General features: G+C 38.5%; 1 protein-coding gene across 4 annotated transcripts in view; it reads left to right on the top strand.

Annotated features, from left to right (window-relative positions):
- The first annotated feature begins 7 nt into the window (after nt 1-7).
- The window catches only part of FAM114A2 (family with sequence similarity 114 member A2), a 33064-nt gene continuing 15375 nt past the window's right edge, over nt 8-17696 (top strand). Inside the window, exons 1-9 of one of the 4 annotated variants that reach the window (XM_035012724.1) lie at nt 8-57; nt 4256-4491; nt 4843-4942; nt 5380-5472; nt 6717-6808; nt 8346-8480; nt 8979-9137; nt 9752-9875; nt 15384-15463. In XM_035012724.1, the coding sequence (XP_034868615.1) occupies nt 4270-4491; nt 4843-4942; nt 5380-5472; nt 6717-6808; nt 8346-8480; nt 8979-9137; nt 9752-9875; nt 15384-15463 (1005 nt within the window). In that variant the 5' untranslated portion in view covers nt 8-57; nt 4256-4269. Of the gene's footprint in view, nt 63-1291; nt 1391-4255; nt 4501-4842; nt 4943-5379; nt 5473-6716; nt 6809-8345; nt 8481-8978; nt 9138-9751; nt 9876-15383; nt 15464-17696 lie in introns of those variants that run through there. The other 3 variants (XM_035012695.1, XM_035012705.1, XM_035012715.1) reach the window with 3 other exon arrangements.

Raw genomic sequence — 17696 nt, 5'->3', positions numbered from 1 at the left:
GCACTGAAGGAATACTTCCGGGGCAGTAGGAGGGGTTTCTCGGCGGCTCCGGAGGCGGTGAGGTTGGCGGTGGCGGTGGCGGTGGCGGTGGCGGTGGGCTGGGTGCGGGGCTTCCAGGGAGGAGGCCGGCGGGGTGCGGGGGCTCGGGACTCGGGGCCGGACCCTCCAGGTGGCTGGGGAGTGGGAGGAGGTGGTCTGGGGCTGGGCTGCCGACACCTCCCGGCTGGACGCGCAGGCTGTAAAGCGCTTTGGTTATTGAAGCTCTACGTTTGTGTGAGGAACTCTCCTTGTCAGCGTCGGTGAAGTTGGGGGCGCTTGTTGACCTCAGATGTCCCGTTTGGGACTGGTCTTGTATGCGGGAAGAAGTGAGAGCGCCTGTTTGCCCGTCTAGAGACGGCCAATGTCAATAACGACAGTAATGACACAAACCATCTCCTCCGTCCTAATAGCAACTGTTACCTATGCGAGGCTATGTGCCAGTCTCTGTTCCAAGCCCCTCGCGTACCTCATGTGGTGGAATCCTTGTAGGAATCCTGCCAGGCAGGTGTTCTAGCCCCGTGTTACACTTGAGGAAGCGGAGAAGCAGCTAGGTGAACTGACTTCCTCGCAGTTAACCGCCCTCAGGAAAGTTGGAAGAAAATCGAATTCCGGAGCCCGTGCTCTTAGCTGCTAAACTAAACCCCTTCCATTTTGGTAACTGTGTGGCTGGAAGTTCCCAAGGAAAATGGGGGGAGGTATATGTGTACATAAAAATGTGTGCATTTTTATTTTTAAGAAAGGACTCAGACATTTAATTTTACTTGTAATGTTTCAGTTCTTGGAGTGTTTCCACTCCAATTATGAAAATAACCTACACTCACTACCAGGATACTTGGAAAACTTACAAAAACATTAGTGCGATTCCGTATACCTGAAATTTATTCCTTTTTTTTTTTTTTTTTTGCTTTTCCTGGTAAAGTATGAATCCATTGAGAACAGGGATAGCACAGCCATTATAATGATGAAAGTGATGGTAATGAGAATATGAACAGCCACCACCTTTCCACCTAGCCAAATGTCTAGCACATTCTAGATGCTCATTAAATCTTTGTTGCACAAATGAAAGAGTAGACCCAGTGTTTAATATTTTGAAATATGTCCTTCCAGCCTTTTATAAGATTATATGAATTACTTATGTAATATGTATATTATATATTATATAGTAGTTGCCCCTTATCTGCAGGTGATATGTTCCAAGATGAGAGATGATAAAGTGCCTGTGTGGTGAGATGAGATGAGGTGAGGTGAGGTGAATGATGTAGGCACTGTGCTGTAGCATTAGGTTACTGTTGACCTTTTGACAACACCTCAGAAAGAGAATCATTTGCTTCGAGACTGTGGTTGGCCACAGGTAACTGAAACCTCAGATAAAGGGGACTGCTGTATATGGTATACCACTTATAAAATATATATTATTATGTGTTGTAATTTGGAAAGAGCATATAAAGAAAGTGAAATGATAGTGTAAAAAAGGTACATATTTAGCCACAGAAAACATTGATTGAACTTTATGCAAGAACTGTGTAGTCTTTCCTATTAGGTTCTTGGAGTAAATGGGGCAGAAATTGTGTCATAAATAAATTCTCAGTCTCCAAAACTTGGTACATAGTAGGTATTCAAAAAAAGTTTGCAAATGAATGAATATTTCAGAGTTGGTTTGCATGTATGTGGGTAGTTGCATCTGAATTTTTTTTCTGTGTGTTTTGGGAATGTATAATGTATGTATATCATATATCCATATGATCTAGGCTCCATGGTGTTGTGTAAATCTACCTTTCTAGCCTTATGCCTTTTTGTTATTCTCCCTGCTATATTAACTACTGTTATTTTTCGATATTCCATGTCTGTCCATTCCATTCACACTTCCCATGTTTTGTTTCCACACCTTTGAATTTTCTCATTGGCACCTTCACCTGTCAAAATCCCAAGTGCCCTTTAAGACAGGTGTTGCAAGCTCAGATGTATACAGGGGCTAATAAGGTAACAAATGAGTCAAGTAGATTTAGGTGGAAAATAGAGAACTAGAGAACATTATCCTGCCTAAAAAGACCCAGGAACTCTTTGGTTTGAGCTAATTATTACCATGTTAAAAGCAGGCCCAGTGTCACCAGATATTTCAACTTTACTAGAGAAGTTGAAAATCTGTATTCACGTATGAAGTCTGATTTTTAAATGTTAGCAATTAATATAAAAGTTTAAACACTGTGCAGGCCAAATAACATTTAAAGGCTGGATTTAGCAGTCACATTCTCAGTTTGTGGCCACTGTTCTATGTTTATTTCAGATACTTTGTGCATGAATCATATTCTCTGATCCCAGCAGAGTTTTTCTTCTCTGTTCTTTTAGCATTTTATATATACCTCACCTATAGTGCTGTTTCCAAGGTGCCTTAGGTCTTTTTTTTTTTTTTTTGAGAGGGAGGGGTAGAGGGAGAGGCAGGGGGTAAGAGTGGGAGAGAGACTCCTAAGCAGACTCCACACCCAGCATGGAGTCTGATGCGGGGCTTGCTCTCACAGCACTGAGATCATAACCTAGGTGGACATCAAGAGTCAGATGCTTAACTGACTGAGCTACCCCGGTGCACGTGCCAAGCTGCCTTAGTTCTTAATATGACTTTCTCTTGTACATTGGAAGCATTTGATGGCTTGAATTGGGTCTAATTCTGCACTTGGTAAATATTGGTTTAAAATAAATGCTTATATATACACCTAAGGCTTTGGTATATATACATTTATTTCTCCTCTGGTTATCTTTATTTCTCCTCTACTTGGTTATCTTGGAAACCAGCATCTGCCTCTTGTAAAAACACCAGTGGTATCTTGGCTTTAATTGCTAAAGAGCTGTACTTATGGTAGGGACTGAATTGGTTAACATTGCTGCTCAAAAGCTAGTTTGATTTAGATTCTATCTGATGGCTTAAATTTTATAATTCATAAATTGAGGTAGAAATAATGACTAAGATTTTTTAATGACAGTCAATAAAAGGAAAAATTGATAAATTGGACCTCATTGAAATGAAAAACTTTTGCTTTGTGAAAGACCCTGTGAAGACGATGAAAAGATAAGCTACAGGCTGGGATAAAATATTTGCAAACCACATATCTGACAAAGGACTTGAATCTAGAGTATATAAAGAACTCTCAAAGCAGTAATAAAACAAAAGAAAAAAACAAAACCCCCAAAGAAAATGAGCAAAAGATACAAATAGGTATTTCACTAAGGGGGATATACAGATGGCAAATAAGCACAGGAGAAGATGTTCTGTATGATTAGCCATTATAAAAATACAGCTTAAAGCCACAGTGAGATTATTATTACACGCCTGTCAGAATGGCTCAAAAAAGGAAAAAAAAAAAAACCCACCAAATGCTGGTGAGAATGCTGAGAAACTTGATCACTCATACATCAGTGATGGTAATGTAAATGTAAAGAGTGGCAGTTCTTATAACACTGAACAAGTACTTAACATGATCCAGCAGTTGCACTCTTGGTCACTTATTTCAGAGAAATGAAAGCTTATATTCCACAAAAACCTGTATGTTAATGTTCGTAGCCATTTTATTTGTAATAGCCCCAAACTGGGAACAGCCCAGATATCCTTCAATGGGTAAATGATAAAACAAACTGAAATACATTCATACACAAGGAATACTGCTCAGCAAAAAAGGGAAGAAACTATAGGTAAAACAACTTGGATGGATGGATCTTGAGGGACTTATGCTGAGTGAAAACAGTTGATCTCAAAAGGTTACATACTGTATGAATCTGTTTATATGACATCTTGTATAGAGATGGAGAACAGATTAGAGGTTGCTATGGGTTGGTGATGGGGGTGGTGGTGAAGGGGATGTGGCTGAAAAAGGACAACACAAGGGATCCTTGTGATTGAACTGTTCTGTATCCTTAGTGTGGTGATGGTCACACAAATCTATACGTATGATAAAATTTCACAAACTAAGTAACCATACATAAGTGCCTATAAAACTGATGAAGTCTGAAGATGGTCAGTGGGTTGTATCAATTTCCTGGTTGTCATATTCCACTGTGGTTACATAAGTTGTTGCCATTGGAGGAAACCGGGTGGAAGATACACAGAACTGTCTGTATTTCTTACACCTGCATGTGACTGTATGATAATCTCAAAATAAATAGCTTGAATAACTTACAGCAAAAAAGCCTATAAGAATAATTTTTTCTTTGACTTTTTTTTTACCAGGCAATGATCTAATCATGTCAGAGAAAGATGATATTGAGACTCCAGTGATAAGTGAAGGATCCTCCACTCTTGAAGATGGGAACTGTGAACCAGCCAAGAATTCTGAGTCTGTTGACCAAAGTGCCAAGCCAGAGAGTAAATCCGAACCTGTAGCTATCACTCGGAAAAGACCGGAGTCCAAACCTTCCAGTGACTTTGAGACTTCAGAAATTCTCCCTGTTGAGGCATCACAGGCTGTAGGCAAAGTAGAGTATCTGTTAAAATGCTGGGATTAAAAGTTAGGGTTAAAAGGAATTTGGAACCAAAACCAGTTTAAGATTGTATCTATTTCTTTTCTTTAAAAGCCATAAAACACAATTTTCTTAGTTTTATAAATGACTTTATGAGTAGTTGCCTTTGCTACATGGTGCTTAAATGCAGGCGACATAACATTTGTCAGGCAAGCAACACAATTCTTTAGCTTAATGATAGGTATTTCTTCACCTGTACTTTGGACTAATAATTAGATACCTGTCTATACACTCTCTTATTCTCTACTTTTTCCCTTTTCTTTTGCCTTTTGTTTTTCTGCCTACTGGGAAGAATAGGAGACTGTTTCCAAAGATGTACCTCAGACTGGTTGGGGATATTGGGGCAGCTGGGGCAAGTCCTTACTCTCTTCAGCCTCAGCTACAGTAGCTACAGTAGGTAAGATCATCATTTTGCTAATTTTTGTGTGTATGTTGCTACAGATCTGTGTTAAAAATGACTTTGTTAATAATTCTTATTCCATGTTTACTTAAGGGCTTTATAGTTTGAGAATTCATTAGGAATGATGGGCTGATTTATAGTATAGCTCGAGTTTACAGCATCTTCTCATTAGCATTTCTTATTAGAGTTTCTCGTTTTCTCATTAACCAGAAATTGTTAATATAAAACTATTGTGTGGTGGTAAATCAAGTTTGTTGGTTTTGTTTTCTGGTAAGATTACACTTCCAAACATTAGTTATGTATGGTCAGAATAAAATGTCTGTGACCATAGTGATTTTAAAAATCTGCAGGATTGTTTTGGTTTGTTTCTTCAGTTTTGGTGATTAATAGTAAGTAATATTCAAATGTAAAAATGTTACCATTTTCCTCATTAGGACAAGGTATTTCAAATGTCATTGAGAAGGCAGAGACTTCTCTTGGAATTCCTAGTCCCAGTGAAATTTCAACCGAAGTCCAGTATGCAACAGGTCAGTATGTGGAAACATTAAGACCTAGAATTATGGGTTAAAATGGAACAGTTGAGCTCATTTTTCAGTATATATTTATTGAGTGTCTGATATTCAGGGCATCATGGAATTGGTGAGAAAGGGGTTTGGAATCTTTGACTAACAGAGGTCTGTGTCCTTTAGCCACTTTAGTCAAGTATGAAATGGGAGGATCTGTGTCAAAGGACTGTTAAAAACATTAAATAAAGCCATGAATGTAGAATATAAGAATTGCCTAGCATTGTGTTTGGCACAAATGAGTAAGAGCCTAAGAAGAATTAGCTGAATTTGACTCTGTTGTGACACACAAAAAAATTTTAACATGTTTAGTTTTAAGGGTTTAATTTTTTGTGTTTGGATTTTTATGAGGGTGAAATTTAATTTTGGATACCTGCTTTGATCAGTGTACTCTCACTTAAGCCACAAAAGACAGAATTATAACCATGGATCTAGATGGCCTGGGACCAGAAAATAGGAAGTTTTCGGGCCCTGATTTTGCTTTCTCCATCTCTCAGGGGCTTTATTGTCTCCCACTCTTGTTTCTCTTTGATCGTCTCGTTTTTTTTCTCCAATAAGCATAATTTTCTAGGATAAAATTTAAAATAGGCCATATTTTAAAAAGTCAGATTTATTGATTTTATAATTTATATGTGTAATTAATTGTAAATTATATGTAAATGCATTATTTACATATAGTAAAGGTTACTCTTTTAAGGTATACAGTTTATGTGTTTCAACGAACATATCCTGTTTACACAGTATAATCACAGTCCATTGTGATTATACAGTATAGAATATTTCCTGTATGTGTATAGATAATCAAAATGTAAGAATATTTTCATCACCCCCTAAAAGACTCCTCTTGCCCCTTTGTGGTCACACCCATCAGTTACTCTCAGTTTTTGGCAACTGCTAATCTATTTTCCGCCTAAAGTTTGACTTTGTCCAGAAGATGGTATACATAGAATCATACAGTATAAAATGTATTGCTACATATACCAGTAGTTCAAATGACTGGATTTTATTTTTGAAATGAAATGAAAATGAAAAAAGCTATGTTTTCATTTTAAAATAGGTAAATAGTTTAAAATAATAAAACAAAAAGGGCTAAGGCTACCCTGTGTATAGGAAGCAGGGCCTAATTTTTAAAATTTCACATAGATGCTGATAAAGAAAACTATTTATGGATCATCCCTTCATATTTACACATCCCCTTCCTCCTATAGGAGAGACAAATGCCAAAGAGAATGCAAACTCTTCCCCATTGACTGGGCCATTTGGTGTATTCTCAACCATCTCTACTGCTGTTCAGACCACAGTGAGTAAAATGCATGGTAGACTGTATCCCTCTGTGAATATAGTTTTTTTTTTTTTTTTTTTTTTTTATCTCTTTCTCCCTCCTTTTCTTGAAAAGCCACGAGGACTGATTACTGTTATGGGAGTCCACAAATTGCTGAAGATCAATCACTTTGATCTTAGGGGTAGAGTGGGAGCTACTTGAAAACTTTCTTTAAAGAAGTAGAGAGCAGAAGATGAAGAGTAACAGAGGCAATGTACATAATATTTAATGGACTATGAATTCTGAGTTTGGTGGCCCTAGAAAATGTCCCTCCTTTACAAAAATATTTTTCTCATAATTATAGATGATTAGAAACATTTTTAAAAGGATTTTATAGGAAACTTAATATCTTTATGAAGATAGATAACTAGTACTTTTTAATTTTAATTTCTTGAAGTAAAACATTATATACAGAAAAGTGAAATCATAAGTATTCAGTTGGAATTTTTACAACATGAACACACTCAGCCTAAGAAACCAACGTGATGGTATATCATAGGTTTTCCACCTGTACCCTCTCCCAGCCATCTGTGCTTCTTCCTTTTGCCCACCAAGATAACCACAATTCTGACTTCTACCATCATAGATTAATTTTGCCTGCTTTTAAACTTGACATAGATGGAATCATACAGTATGTACCCTATTGCATTTGGCTTCTTTCACTCAACATTATATTTGTATTATTTCTTCATCATGTAGTCGGTATAGTGTATTCCATTTTCTTTGCTCTATTCCATTATGTGACTATGTAGCATTTATTTATTCCATGGTTGGTGAGTACTGGGGTTGTTTCCAGTTTTTGGCTTTTATGAATAGTACTGCCATGAACATTTTGTATATCTTTTTTTTTTTTTAAGATTTTATTTATTTATTTGACAGAGAGCGAGAGCAGGAACACAAGCAGGGGGTGTGGGAGAGGGAGAGGGAGAAGCAGGCTTCCCGCAGAGCAGGGAGCCCAATGCGGGGCTTGATCCCAGGACCCCGGGATCATGACCTGAGCCGAAGGCAGACACCCAATGACTGAGCCACCCAGGTGCCCCTCTCTTTTTTTTTTTTTTTTTAATATTTTATTTGTCAGAGAGAGAGAGAGCACAAGCAGGGGGGAGTGGGAGGCAGAGGGAGAAACAGGCTTCCCACTGAGCGGGGAGCCCAATGCAGGGCTCGATCCCAGGACCCTGGGATCATGACCTGAGCTGAAGGCAGTTGCTTAACCGACTGAGCCACCCAGGCGCCCCATTTTGTATATCTTTTGATGAACCTCAACATTTCTGTTGAGTATGCAACCATGTGTAGAGTTGCTGGGTCATAGGATGTTCATATGGTCAGCTATAGTAGATACTGACATACAGTTGTCCAGAGTGTTTAAACCCGTTTACATTCCCACAAGCAGTGGGAGTGTTTTAGTTGCTCCACATTCTTGCTAGTGCTTGGTATTGTTAGCCACTATTTTATATAATCCAAACATGCAGATGTCTTTTTTCAGTATTACTGTAATGAAGTTGCATGTGTTTCCCAGGGAAAGAGCGTAATCAGTGGGGGTTTGGATGCCTTAGAATTCATTGGGAAAAAGACAATGGATGTAATAGCAGAAGGGGATCCTGGATTTAAAAGAACCAAGGGTCTGATGAACCGGAATTCTACATTGTCACAGGTACTGTTTGTCTTTACCTGTTTACTTCATGTTTCTGTTTTGATCTGTATTTTTGCCTGTGGTAGACCTTATTAATAATGCCTTTTGAAAAGTTTTCAGTGATACTTTTATTAAGGCTTTTTTGGGTGGGGGGTGGCTGGTGAGAGCTGAAATGTTTAGAAAAATGCCCAGTTCTTTTTCTCCTCCTCTTTCTTTTCTGTAGGAGCCTCTATCAGTGCAGTAGAAGGTGACAAGCCCTTTCAGAGTTGTTGAGTACATTAATGTTTAAAGCACTTTCCACCTGGTTCCTTAGGTGTTATTTACCCTGTCCAGGATTGAATTATGTGTGACCATTTTTTCCCGGCAGCTCCTTAGCCTATCAGACTTGAATTGCAGTGCTAGGAATGAAAGGGCAGTGCGCTCTCCTGTTACCATCTCAGCTTTGCTTCCCTCAGCTCTCAGAACTCACCCTTGAGCTCTCATTACTTGCTGCAGGGTAAGCCTCCACCTTTTTTTCAGGTTTTACGAGAGGCAAAGGAGAAAGAAGAGCTATGGACCTCCAATGAGGTTACCTTGGAAACGGACAAGAAAACTAATTATGGGCTCCTCTTTGATGAATTTCAAGGCCTTTCACATCTGGAAGCTCTGGAGATGCTTTCCCAAGAAAGTGAAATAAAGGTAATTCCAAACCAGCAATTTCAAATGGATGGTCTTCAAGCAAAGGAGTGCTGCGTAGTTTCTTCTCTGTTTGTACAGTTGGAAGATGAAATGTATTTGACATGGAGGCTTGAGACTCTTTGAAAATACTACACCAAGATAAACTAATGTTTGAACTAATTGCTAGAAATAGAATGAATCCAGTGTTATTTCTTTCAATTTAAATAGAAAAGGACAGGTTAACCAGGAGGTCTTAATAGCACATTTGTATTTTGCCTTTGCCTTGGTCTTTTTTTTTTTTTTTTTCGGTAGTCTCTCTGGCTTAAGCTGCCAATTTGGATACAATTACCTGTTAGTTTTTAATTGATTCAAGACTGTTTAACTTCCCCCTAATTTCTTAGCCATTGTTAAGCACTAATAGTTTCCGGATGTTTCTGGCTTTTAATTTTTTTTTAAGTATAAATTCTCCCTATCTTTCTGTAATGACTAGCATCTTGTATTGAGATTCTTAAGGAATAGTTTGTATTGGCTGGTGAGCTCATAATTTTTGTTTTAATTTGGTCTGTAGCCTCTTCTCCATTTGAAAATGTTTTTCTTTTGTACTCACAACTTTTTATTATTTTATATCCATTCAGGTGAAATCCATTCTTAATTCTCTAAGTGGAGAAGAATTAGAGACTCTAAAACTTGAATTGGAGCAACTCAAGGAAGCATTTTCCCTAGCAGAATTCTGTGAGGAAGAGGAAGAGGAGAAAAAAGGTAATATGAAAATCCAGTATTTGAGTGGAAGGGATGTAGCATGTTTATATGCAGTCTATTGCCCTTGAAATTTTCTCTTCAATTACACTAGTCTGATTTTACTTTTTGCTGCCTTGCCCTTGACTAGGTATTGATATGAGCAGTTGGTCTTCAGTGCATATCTTTGTTCCATTCCCCGCTTCTGCCCCTCAAACTGTTGGTGATTTCTCCAGGTCTCATCTTGCAACTCACAAAACTGCCTGCTTTTTTGGTTAGAGAATTGCCCTTGTTAGATTCCTGCCTCAGTCTGGATGGTCATCCCTGTGAGCTTTTATGTCCCTAGATACTGCTCTTCTGCCTCTCTGAGTCCTGTGACCCCTGTCCTCATCTTGAATTCAGGCAGGCAGGGTGGCAGTTATCCAAAATGTGGGTGATAATTTGCCTTTTTTATTTTCAAAAGCTTTTTTTTTTTAATGCCATATTCTTAATATCTGCATACTCCTGAAAATGTAAGTATAGTAACTACTCATTTTTGCAAAATTATCAGGAAACAAGGTCATTTACATAGAGCATAATTTCTAGTCAACTGAATTTTAAGCTTTTAAAGAGTTTTATTTTAAAGTTTAGCTGGAAATATTTCTCATATGTATTACACACTAACTGTTTTTTTAGTAGAATCTAATGAATACAGTTTTTTGACTTTTTTTTCTGATGATACGATCAGTTATAAATATTAAAAGTGACTAGAAAAATTCCTTCAGAGTCCATCAGGACACATGAGCCAATCAGATTAAGTCGGTGGTTTGAAGAGTGTGATCTGCAGATTCTTGGGTCCCCAGGATCTCTTCAGGGAATGCATGAGTCAAAACTCTTTGCATCAAAATACCAAAATGTTTTTTTCTTTTTAAAAAATTTATCATTTTAACATTTGCACTGATGGTGCAAAAGCAGTGGTGAGTAAAATTACTGGTGTCTTAACACAGATCAAGACAGTGGTACCAACTGTACTAATATTTTCACTGCCATGCATTCACAGTTAATAATAAATAAATAAGTAAAATTTTTTAAAGTGCCAGTTTCATTTAACCTTATCCTCATGAAACAGTAACAGTGATTAATCTTACTAAGTCTTGACCCTTGAGTACACTTATTTTTCATCTTTTGTGTGATGCATACTGAAGCTGTCTCAAGGAAAAGCACTGTTATTGTTTGAGTCATAAGCTGAAGTACCTGTTTTTTAATGGAACGCCATTTTTATTTAAAAAGATTGCAGTCACACAGACTGTTCAGAGTAGGATATTTGGTAAAAATTTTCTTGAAAATGAAAGGAGCCTTCACTTGAAGTAAAGAAATACTTGTGACTAGTAAAATTTAAACTAAGCAAAAGTTAGAATTTTGTAAAACTTCTCTTTGTTGCTGTGGTGAGCTTGACCACTTCCCAGTGCTTACAGATTTTTTTGATGAAATTGGTGGTGAGAGTAACAAATTTGATTTCCTAGAGGTATTTAAATATGTTAGCATTTAGAAGACTTGTGTAATTCAGAGAACCAGTATTTTGCAGATGACTAATGGGTGGTGTTACAAAGTCATGCCTGGGCAAGAGATGGACCAGTGGATTTTAATTTAATGTAACTGAATTCAAAATTTCATGATATGACTTCAGGTTCTACATTATAACTAACCTTTAAGAAATAACTATTTGTTGAGTTTTGGTATAGTATTAAAGAATATCCACAATTATCTGCAAAGGCTATTAAAATTGTTCTCCTCTTTCCAACTATGTGAGCTTGAATTTTCTTTGTGTACTTTAAAAGGTTGAATGTAAAAGCAGGTAAAAGAATCCAGCTGTCTTTAAGCTAGGCATCAAAGAGATTTGCAGAGATATAGAACAATGGCATTCACTCACTAAAATTTTTCTTTTTTGGGAAATGTAGTTGTTTTTCTTAAAAATTATGTCAACAGGTGTGTTTAAAGAATTAAGTACTTCAGACATTTCAGTTTTAATTTTTAATATGAGTGTTGACAGGTATGTAACTTACATTAAAAAAGACTCTTTGGGGTTCTCAAAAAGTTTTAAGAGTATAAAGGGATCCTGAGACCAAAGTGTTTTTGAGAGCTGCTATATTAAATTATCCTAAACTGCTATGCTTTTAGAAATGTCTCTATTGCTTTCCAGAATTGTACATCTTTATATTCTGTGCATTTCTCTGCCCATCTTTTAATTCTCTTCACTATCAATGAGCTTCCTTCTAATACCCTCCGAATCTCATTTTCTATCTTTAATCAGCTTTGGGTGGAAAACCGGTTAACTAGTTTATTCAAGTTGTGTATTAAAAGGGCACTTGAGTGAGAGTCTTGAGAGTCTTAGGGCCTTTCTTGTGAGAGAAGGAAGTAAAGTAGAATGTATGGATTCTATACTAAGAGAATAGAACGTCCTCTTTTTTGCTCCCATTTGTGTTTTGCACTGAATTCTAAGAAGTCACACTGACTGGTTATATAACATTTTGCTATATGTACTATGTAAAGATACTGGTCCTGATATGAAATGGCTCTTGAATAAAAGTTTTTAAAGCTTACCTGAAGTACTGAGAAGACAGTATAGCATGGTGGATGAAAGGATGGGCTTTGGAATCAAGATTGCTGTTTCCTAAGTCATGTGACCTTGGAAAATTACTTAACACTGAAATTCTGTTTTCTCATCTGTAAGAAGAAGATGCTAATTTCTCTCAGGTTGGACTAAATGAAATATTAAAGGTGTGACACATGGTAAGCACTCAACAAATGGTGGCTGCTATTTTCATTATCAGGGTGGCATAAGTAAAGATCTACGCTTAGCAGGAAATCCATAAATTAGTTTTTTTTTTTTTTAAAGATTTTATTTATTTATTTGAGAGTGAGAGAGAGAAAGAGCACAAGAGTGGGGAGCGGGAGAGGGAGAAGCAGACTCCCTGCCGAGCAGGGAGCCCGATGCGGGACTCAATCCCGGGACTCCAGGATCATGACCTGAGCCGAAGGCAGTCGCTTAACCAACTGAGCCACCCAGGCGCCCCATAAATTAATTTTTATTTACTTAAGTTGCTCTGTTGTTCCTAATTAAGCCCTAGTGTGGCAATCCCCAGTTATCTGTAAACTTAATTTATTTGTACATAATACCATTAACAGTATTTGTTCAATTTAGTCAACATCTGGCTTGGTATAGTAATCAGAAATCCTGATCTTTAAATACCATTCTGAGGACTCTAATGGCATTTCTCAACAGATGGATTTGTGTCTATGACATTTTTCTCTCCTACCTGTTTGCCAGAGATGAGGACTCTGAAAAGAGAGCACTGAAGTGCTGTGCACTACCCTCCCCAACAGGTTTTCCCAGGGATTTTGGATGAAAATGCAACACTGACCTTGGTATTATATCTCAATGAAAATGTTTAAAAAAAAAAAAAAGGTGAGGTGGTAGCAGAGGGAAGAGAAAACCATTGAAGAGGGTGACCCCAGCCTCTCTTGAGTCCTTCTAAAGCACTAGCCCTACCTCCTTTCCATCCTCGAACTTTTACCTTATCGCAGCAACTACTTTTTATACTTAGGTCTGTGGGCAGTACATGACAGGATCTCCAAATTTTTTTGATCAACCCTTAGCAGTAAAAGTTTTTTTGAGCACTTAGACTTAATGTATGTACATTTGATGTTTATAAATTGTATACCTGTACTACTATAATAATATATTACGTTCTAAAGTATACCCTAAAATAGATGTTTTTAAAGGATGAGATAAATGTCTATAAATAAAAGTTCTGTTGTTCCCCCAGTACTCTATTGGATTATTTTGTGAACCCCTTGGGGTACGTGCATCCCAGTATAGATTCAGATACTCCCTTGCTCCCAAATAATTAGAAGCTTTGCTAGGAAAACAAAATGCCTGTCAGATTTTAGATTTTTAGGCAGTAGGATTTGATAGGTTATAGCTGTAGTATTTAGGAGATCAATTTTCACCAAATCATATTATACCTGGGATCACCAAACCATTGGAATTCTCTGTCTTGAACACCAAGAGAGAAGGACGAAAGGATAGTAGATGGAGAGAGAACGAAGATGAATTTTTTCTTCTAAGGGTTTTGGGGAGAAACCAGGTATGAAGAATAATCATTTGCCCTGGTAAGCCATGAACTAACTGGTGACTAAGAAATATTCATATGGATTGTAAGTGCTAGAAGATGTCTATATACAAGAGTTCTCCCTACACTGTACAGTTAAGAGAAGCCTTGGTCTGAGGAAATTAAGTAAGATTTAGATGAGTAGAAAGGAAAACAGCATTTCTTGCCATTTGTTTCGATGCGTTGTTTGTTTTTTATATTGACTCACCTATTTGCCTGTATGTTTCTCAAATATAAGCATTATGTATTTCCCATCGTCTCTTAGGCTTCTTAACCAATAGCTTTCTTACCATTCTTCTGACATTCTGGGGTCCCATTTCCTCTTCCTTTCTTCTTATCCATCATTATTTCTTACCTGGATCTTGGATTGTTGCCTCAGCCTTCCTACTCCTCTTCTTGTTCCCATTTCAGTTCATCCCCCACCCAGGAGCCAAAGTGGGTCTTTCTAAAGTTTAAGTTGGATATATCTGTCTCTCTTTAAAATCATTCAGTGTCTCCTCACTCCCTCAATAAAAAGCTTGAATTCCTCACCATTTATTTTTTTAAGATTATTTATTTATTTATTTGAGACAGAGAGATACAGAGAGAGAGAGAGCATGAGCAGGGAGAGAGGCAGACAGAGGGAGAAGCAGGCTCCCCGCTGAGCCAGGAGCCCGATGTGGGGCTTGATCCCAGGACCCTGGGATCATGACCCGAGCCGAAGGCAGACGCTTAACCATCCGAGCCACCCAGGCGCCCCCCTCACCATGTTTTTAAGGCCCCCTTTAACTGGATCCTACTTGACTTTCTAGCTTCATTCTTACCTCTCTTCTCCCCTTTACATTAAGACACTCTCAAACATATTAAACTTGTTGCCATGCTTTCTTTCACCTCTGCATCTTTTATTTGTTTTCACTGTCTGAGACTCTTCCTTTTCTCCTGGCTAAGTTGTACTCATTTTTTATGTCCTGACTTAAATTCCACTTTCTTGGAAGCACAGACATAGTACCTGCTTAGTACTCTGCCTTAACCAGTTCTCATTCCTACATCTGGAATATGATATACAGAGCACAGGATTTGGACTGGGGTGGGAAGGCCAAGGTTTGACTCCTAATCTTTGCTATGAGAGTCTGGGGAAATTAGCCCCTTCAAGCCCTAGTTTCTTTATCTCTAAAATGGGATAACGACACTTTTTAGAAGCCCACTGAAAGGATTCATTGGCATATACAGCAGGATTCTGTAAGCATTAATGCACCATGCTCATTTAGACTGCTGTTGCTGTGACTGTTGGTGCTGCCACTCCTGCCATGCCTCCCCTCTTCCTCCTTACCACCCCCCCCATCACCATCTGTCTGTCTGCAGTGTCTTAAATGGGACCTGGTTTTTGTTTTTGTTTTTTTAGGGGATGAAGACTTTACCAAAGAGATAACAGAGCTGTTTTCCCAGCTGCAGGTCTCCTCCAAACCTGAGAAACTTGCCAGGGTAAGTTACTACTTCTTGGTGATTTTCATTTTTTTACTTGTGTTGATTTAGTGGATAAAGAATATAAGATTCTAACTTCCTGGCAAGGATGTCACCAAATCGGGAGTATATTCTGAATTCGATACCTTCTGCCGGCCTCCTGCTCTCACAGGTTAGCATGCAGATCTCACATCTGCCCTGCCTGCCTCACACTTCTGCTATCCTCGCCTGTTTTCATTTGGAATGCTTGCTTATCTGAAAGCTCACATTAGGCCACAGTGTTGGCAGTGCTCCCTAGCCTTCGTGAGACCAGTGGGTTAGCCTCTATTGAGGTCTCCCTGTTCTCAGGGCTCTGGGTGATTCAGAAATGATGGAATCTGGCCCCGGCCCTTATGGATCTGGATGGAGGTTATCATTTCTCAGAGCCGAGTGACCACTTAGCATGTGGAAATGAGAGTCCCATGGCCTAGGCCTTCGTCTTTGATGGTGATGTCTGAGCTATCTTCACACATTTAGAACGTGAAAGGGCTTTAATCAGAGTGGGTAGGAGGCTCTGTTTGCAGAGCAGTACTCACAATAGCATATATGCCAGTGCCAGCTCATGGGACACTGTCCACTGGCTCTTGGGCTGCTTGCTGCCTCTTCACCCTCCTCTCCCAGTCTCCGGAAACATCCCTGGACCAGATAACGGCAGGCACGCATTGGCCGTTACAGTCACCTGCATGCCTCAGGGTAAGGAATGTGTTGCTTGATTTGTTATCCCACTCCCTTATGCCCAGTGAAAACGCTGCATTCCCCAAGAAAGCTTTTCAGATTACCCCCCAGCACCTCATCTTCCTCGTCTCAACTGTAGAACTTGACTGCAGCACTTTCTAGCTTGTATCATCATAGTGTTTTTTGAGTTGGAAATAATAATCAAATTTAGAGAAAAGTTGCACAAATAAAGCAAATAACACTCATATATCTTTTATGCAGATACACCTATTGTTAACAGTTAACTCCATATGTTTAATCATTCGTGTTTGAGCATTTATTCTCTCATTCCCTCTCCTATCCCTTCCCCTCCTTTTCCCCTTCTCCCCCATGCAGCACCACACACATACACATGCGCACATGCGTGTTGTTATTGGGACTATTTTGGGGAATTAATTGTAAACATGAGAGCCCTTTACTCATAAATATTTTAATATGTACCTGCTGAGAATATGGATATTCCCTTATGTCACCACAGTAGTTATCCCCTGCAGTAAACTTAACATTGACACATTTTTTTTTTTTTTAATATTTATTAGAGAGCAAGAGAGTGAGAGAGAGCATGAGCAGGGGGAGGGGCAGAAGGAGAGGGAGAAGCAGACTCTCCGCTGAGCAGGGAGCCCGACCTGGGCTCGATCCCAGGATCCTGGGATCATGATCTGAGCTGAAAGCAGATGCTTAACTGACTGAGCCCCCACCCAGGTGCCCCTGATAAGCATATTTTTATTTAATCTGTTGTCCACTTGTCCACATTCTGGTTTTGGCAGCTGGCCCAACAATGTCCTTTGTATCAAATTTTTTCCTCTAACATTGGAGCCAGTACATAATCATGAATTGTGTTTAGTTGTCATGTATTTCTGTCTCTTTTAATTTAGAGTAGTTCCTCACTTTCCTTGTCTTTTATGATGAGATATACAAACTCCTTTCCCCCTGTATAAAAATAGAGTATTCCTCATTTGGGGTTTGTCTGGTGTTTTCTCATGACTAAAGTAAGGTTATGCCTTCCCAGGTAAGACACTTCATCAGTAAGGTTGTATCCTTCCCAGGCTATCATATCTAAGGCACACGATGTCCATCTTCCCCTTATTGTGATGTGTTGCCTCATTTCTCACTGTATGGTTATGATTTTTTCCCTGTGTTACTAATAAACTTTCTATGGGGAGACATTTTAAGACCAACAAATATCCTGATCCTCATCATAATTTCCCTCCTAGGTTTAGCATCTATTCATGATTCCTGCTGTATCAATATTTACTGTGATGGTTGCAAAAGGATGATGTATTTTAACCCTAGCACTTGCTCCACATTTATCAGTTGGCTCTTGGCATTCTACTCTAGTTAAGACCTCTCCCTTCTCCTATTTATTTATTATCTGTTATTTAATATGATCTCATGGGTTTCTGTTTTTTTTCCTTTGGTTTATAATTCATTACTGTTTTTAGTTAGTTTGGTATTCAAATTGTCCTTCAGGGACTCCTATGTGACATGCACTTATCATTGT

Source organism: Mirounga leonina, unplaced genomic scaffold, assembly GCF_011800145.1.
Source record: "Mirounga leonina isolate KUSES-001 unplaced genomic scaffold, KU_Mleo_1.0 Mir_104, whole genome shotgun sequence".
Classification (NCBI taxonomy): Eukaryota; Metazoa; Chordata; class Mammalia; order Carnivora; family Phocidae; genus Mirounga; species Mirounga leonina.
This window is presented reverse-complemented; position numbering and strand designations above follow the sequence as displayed.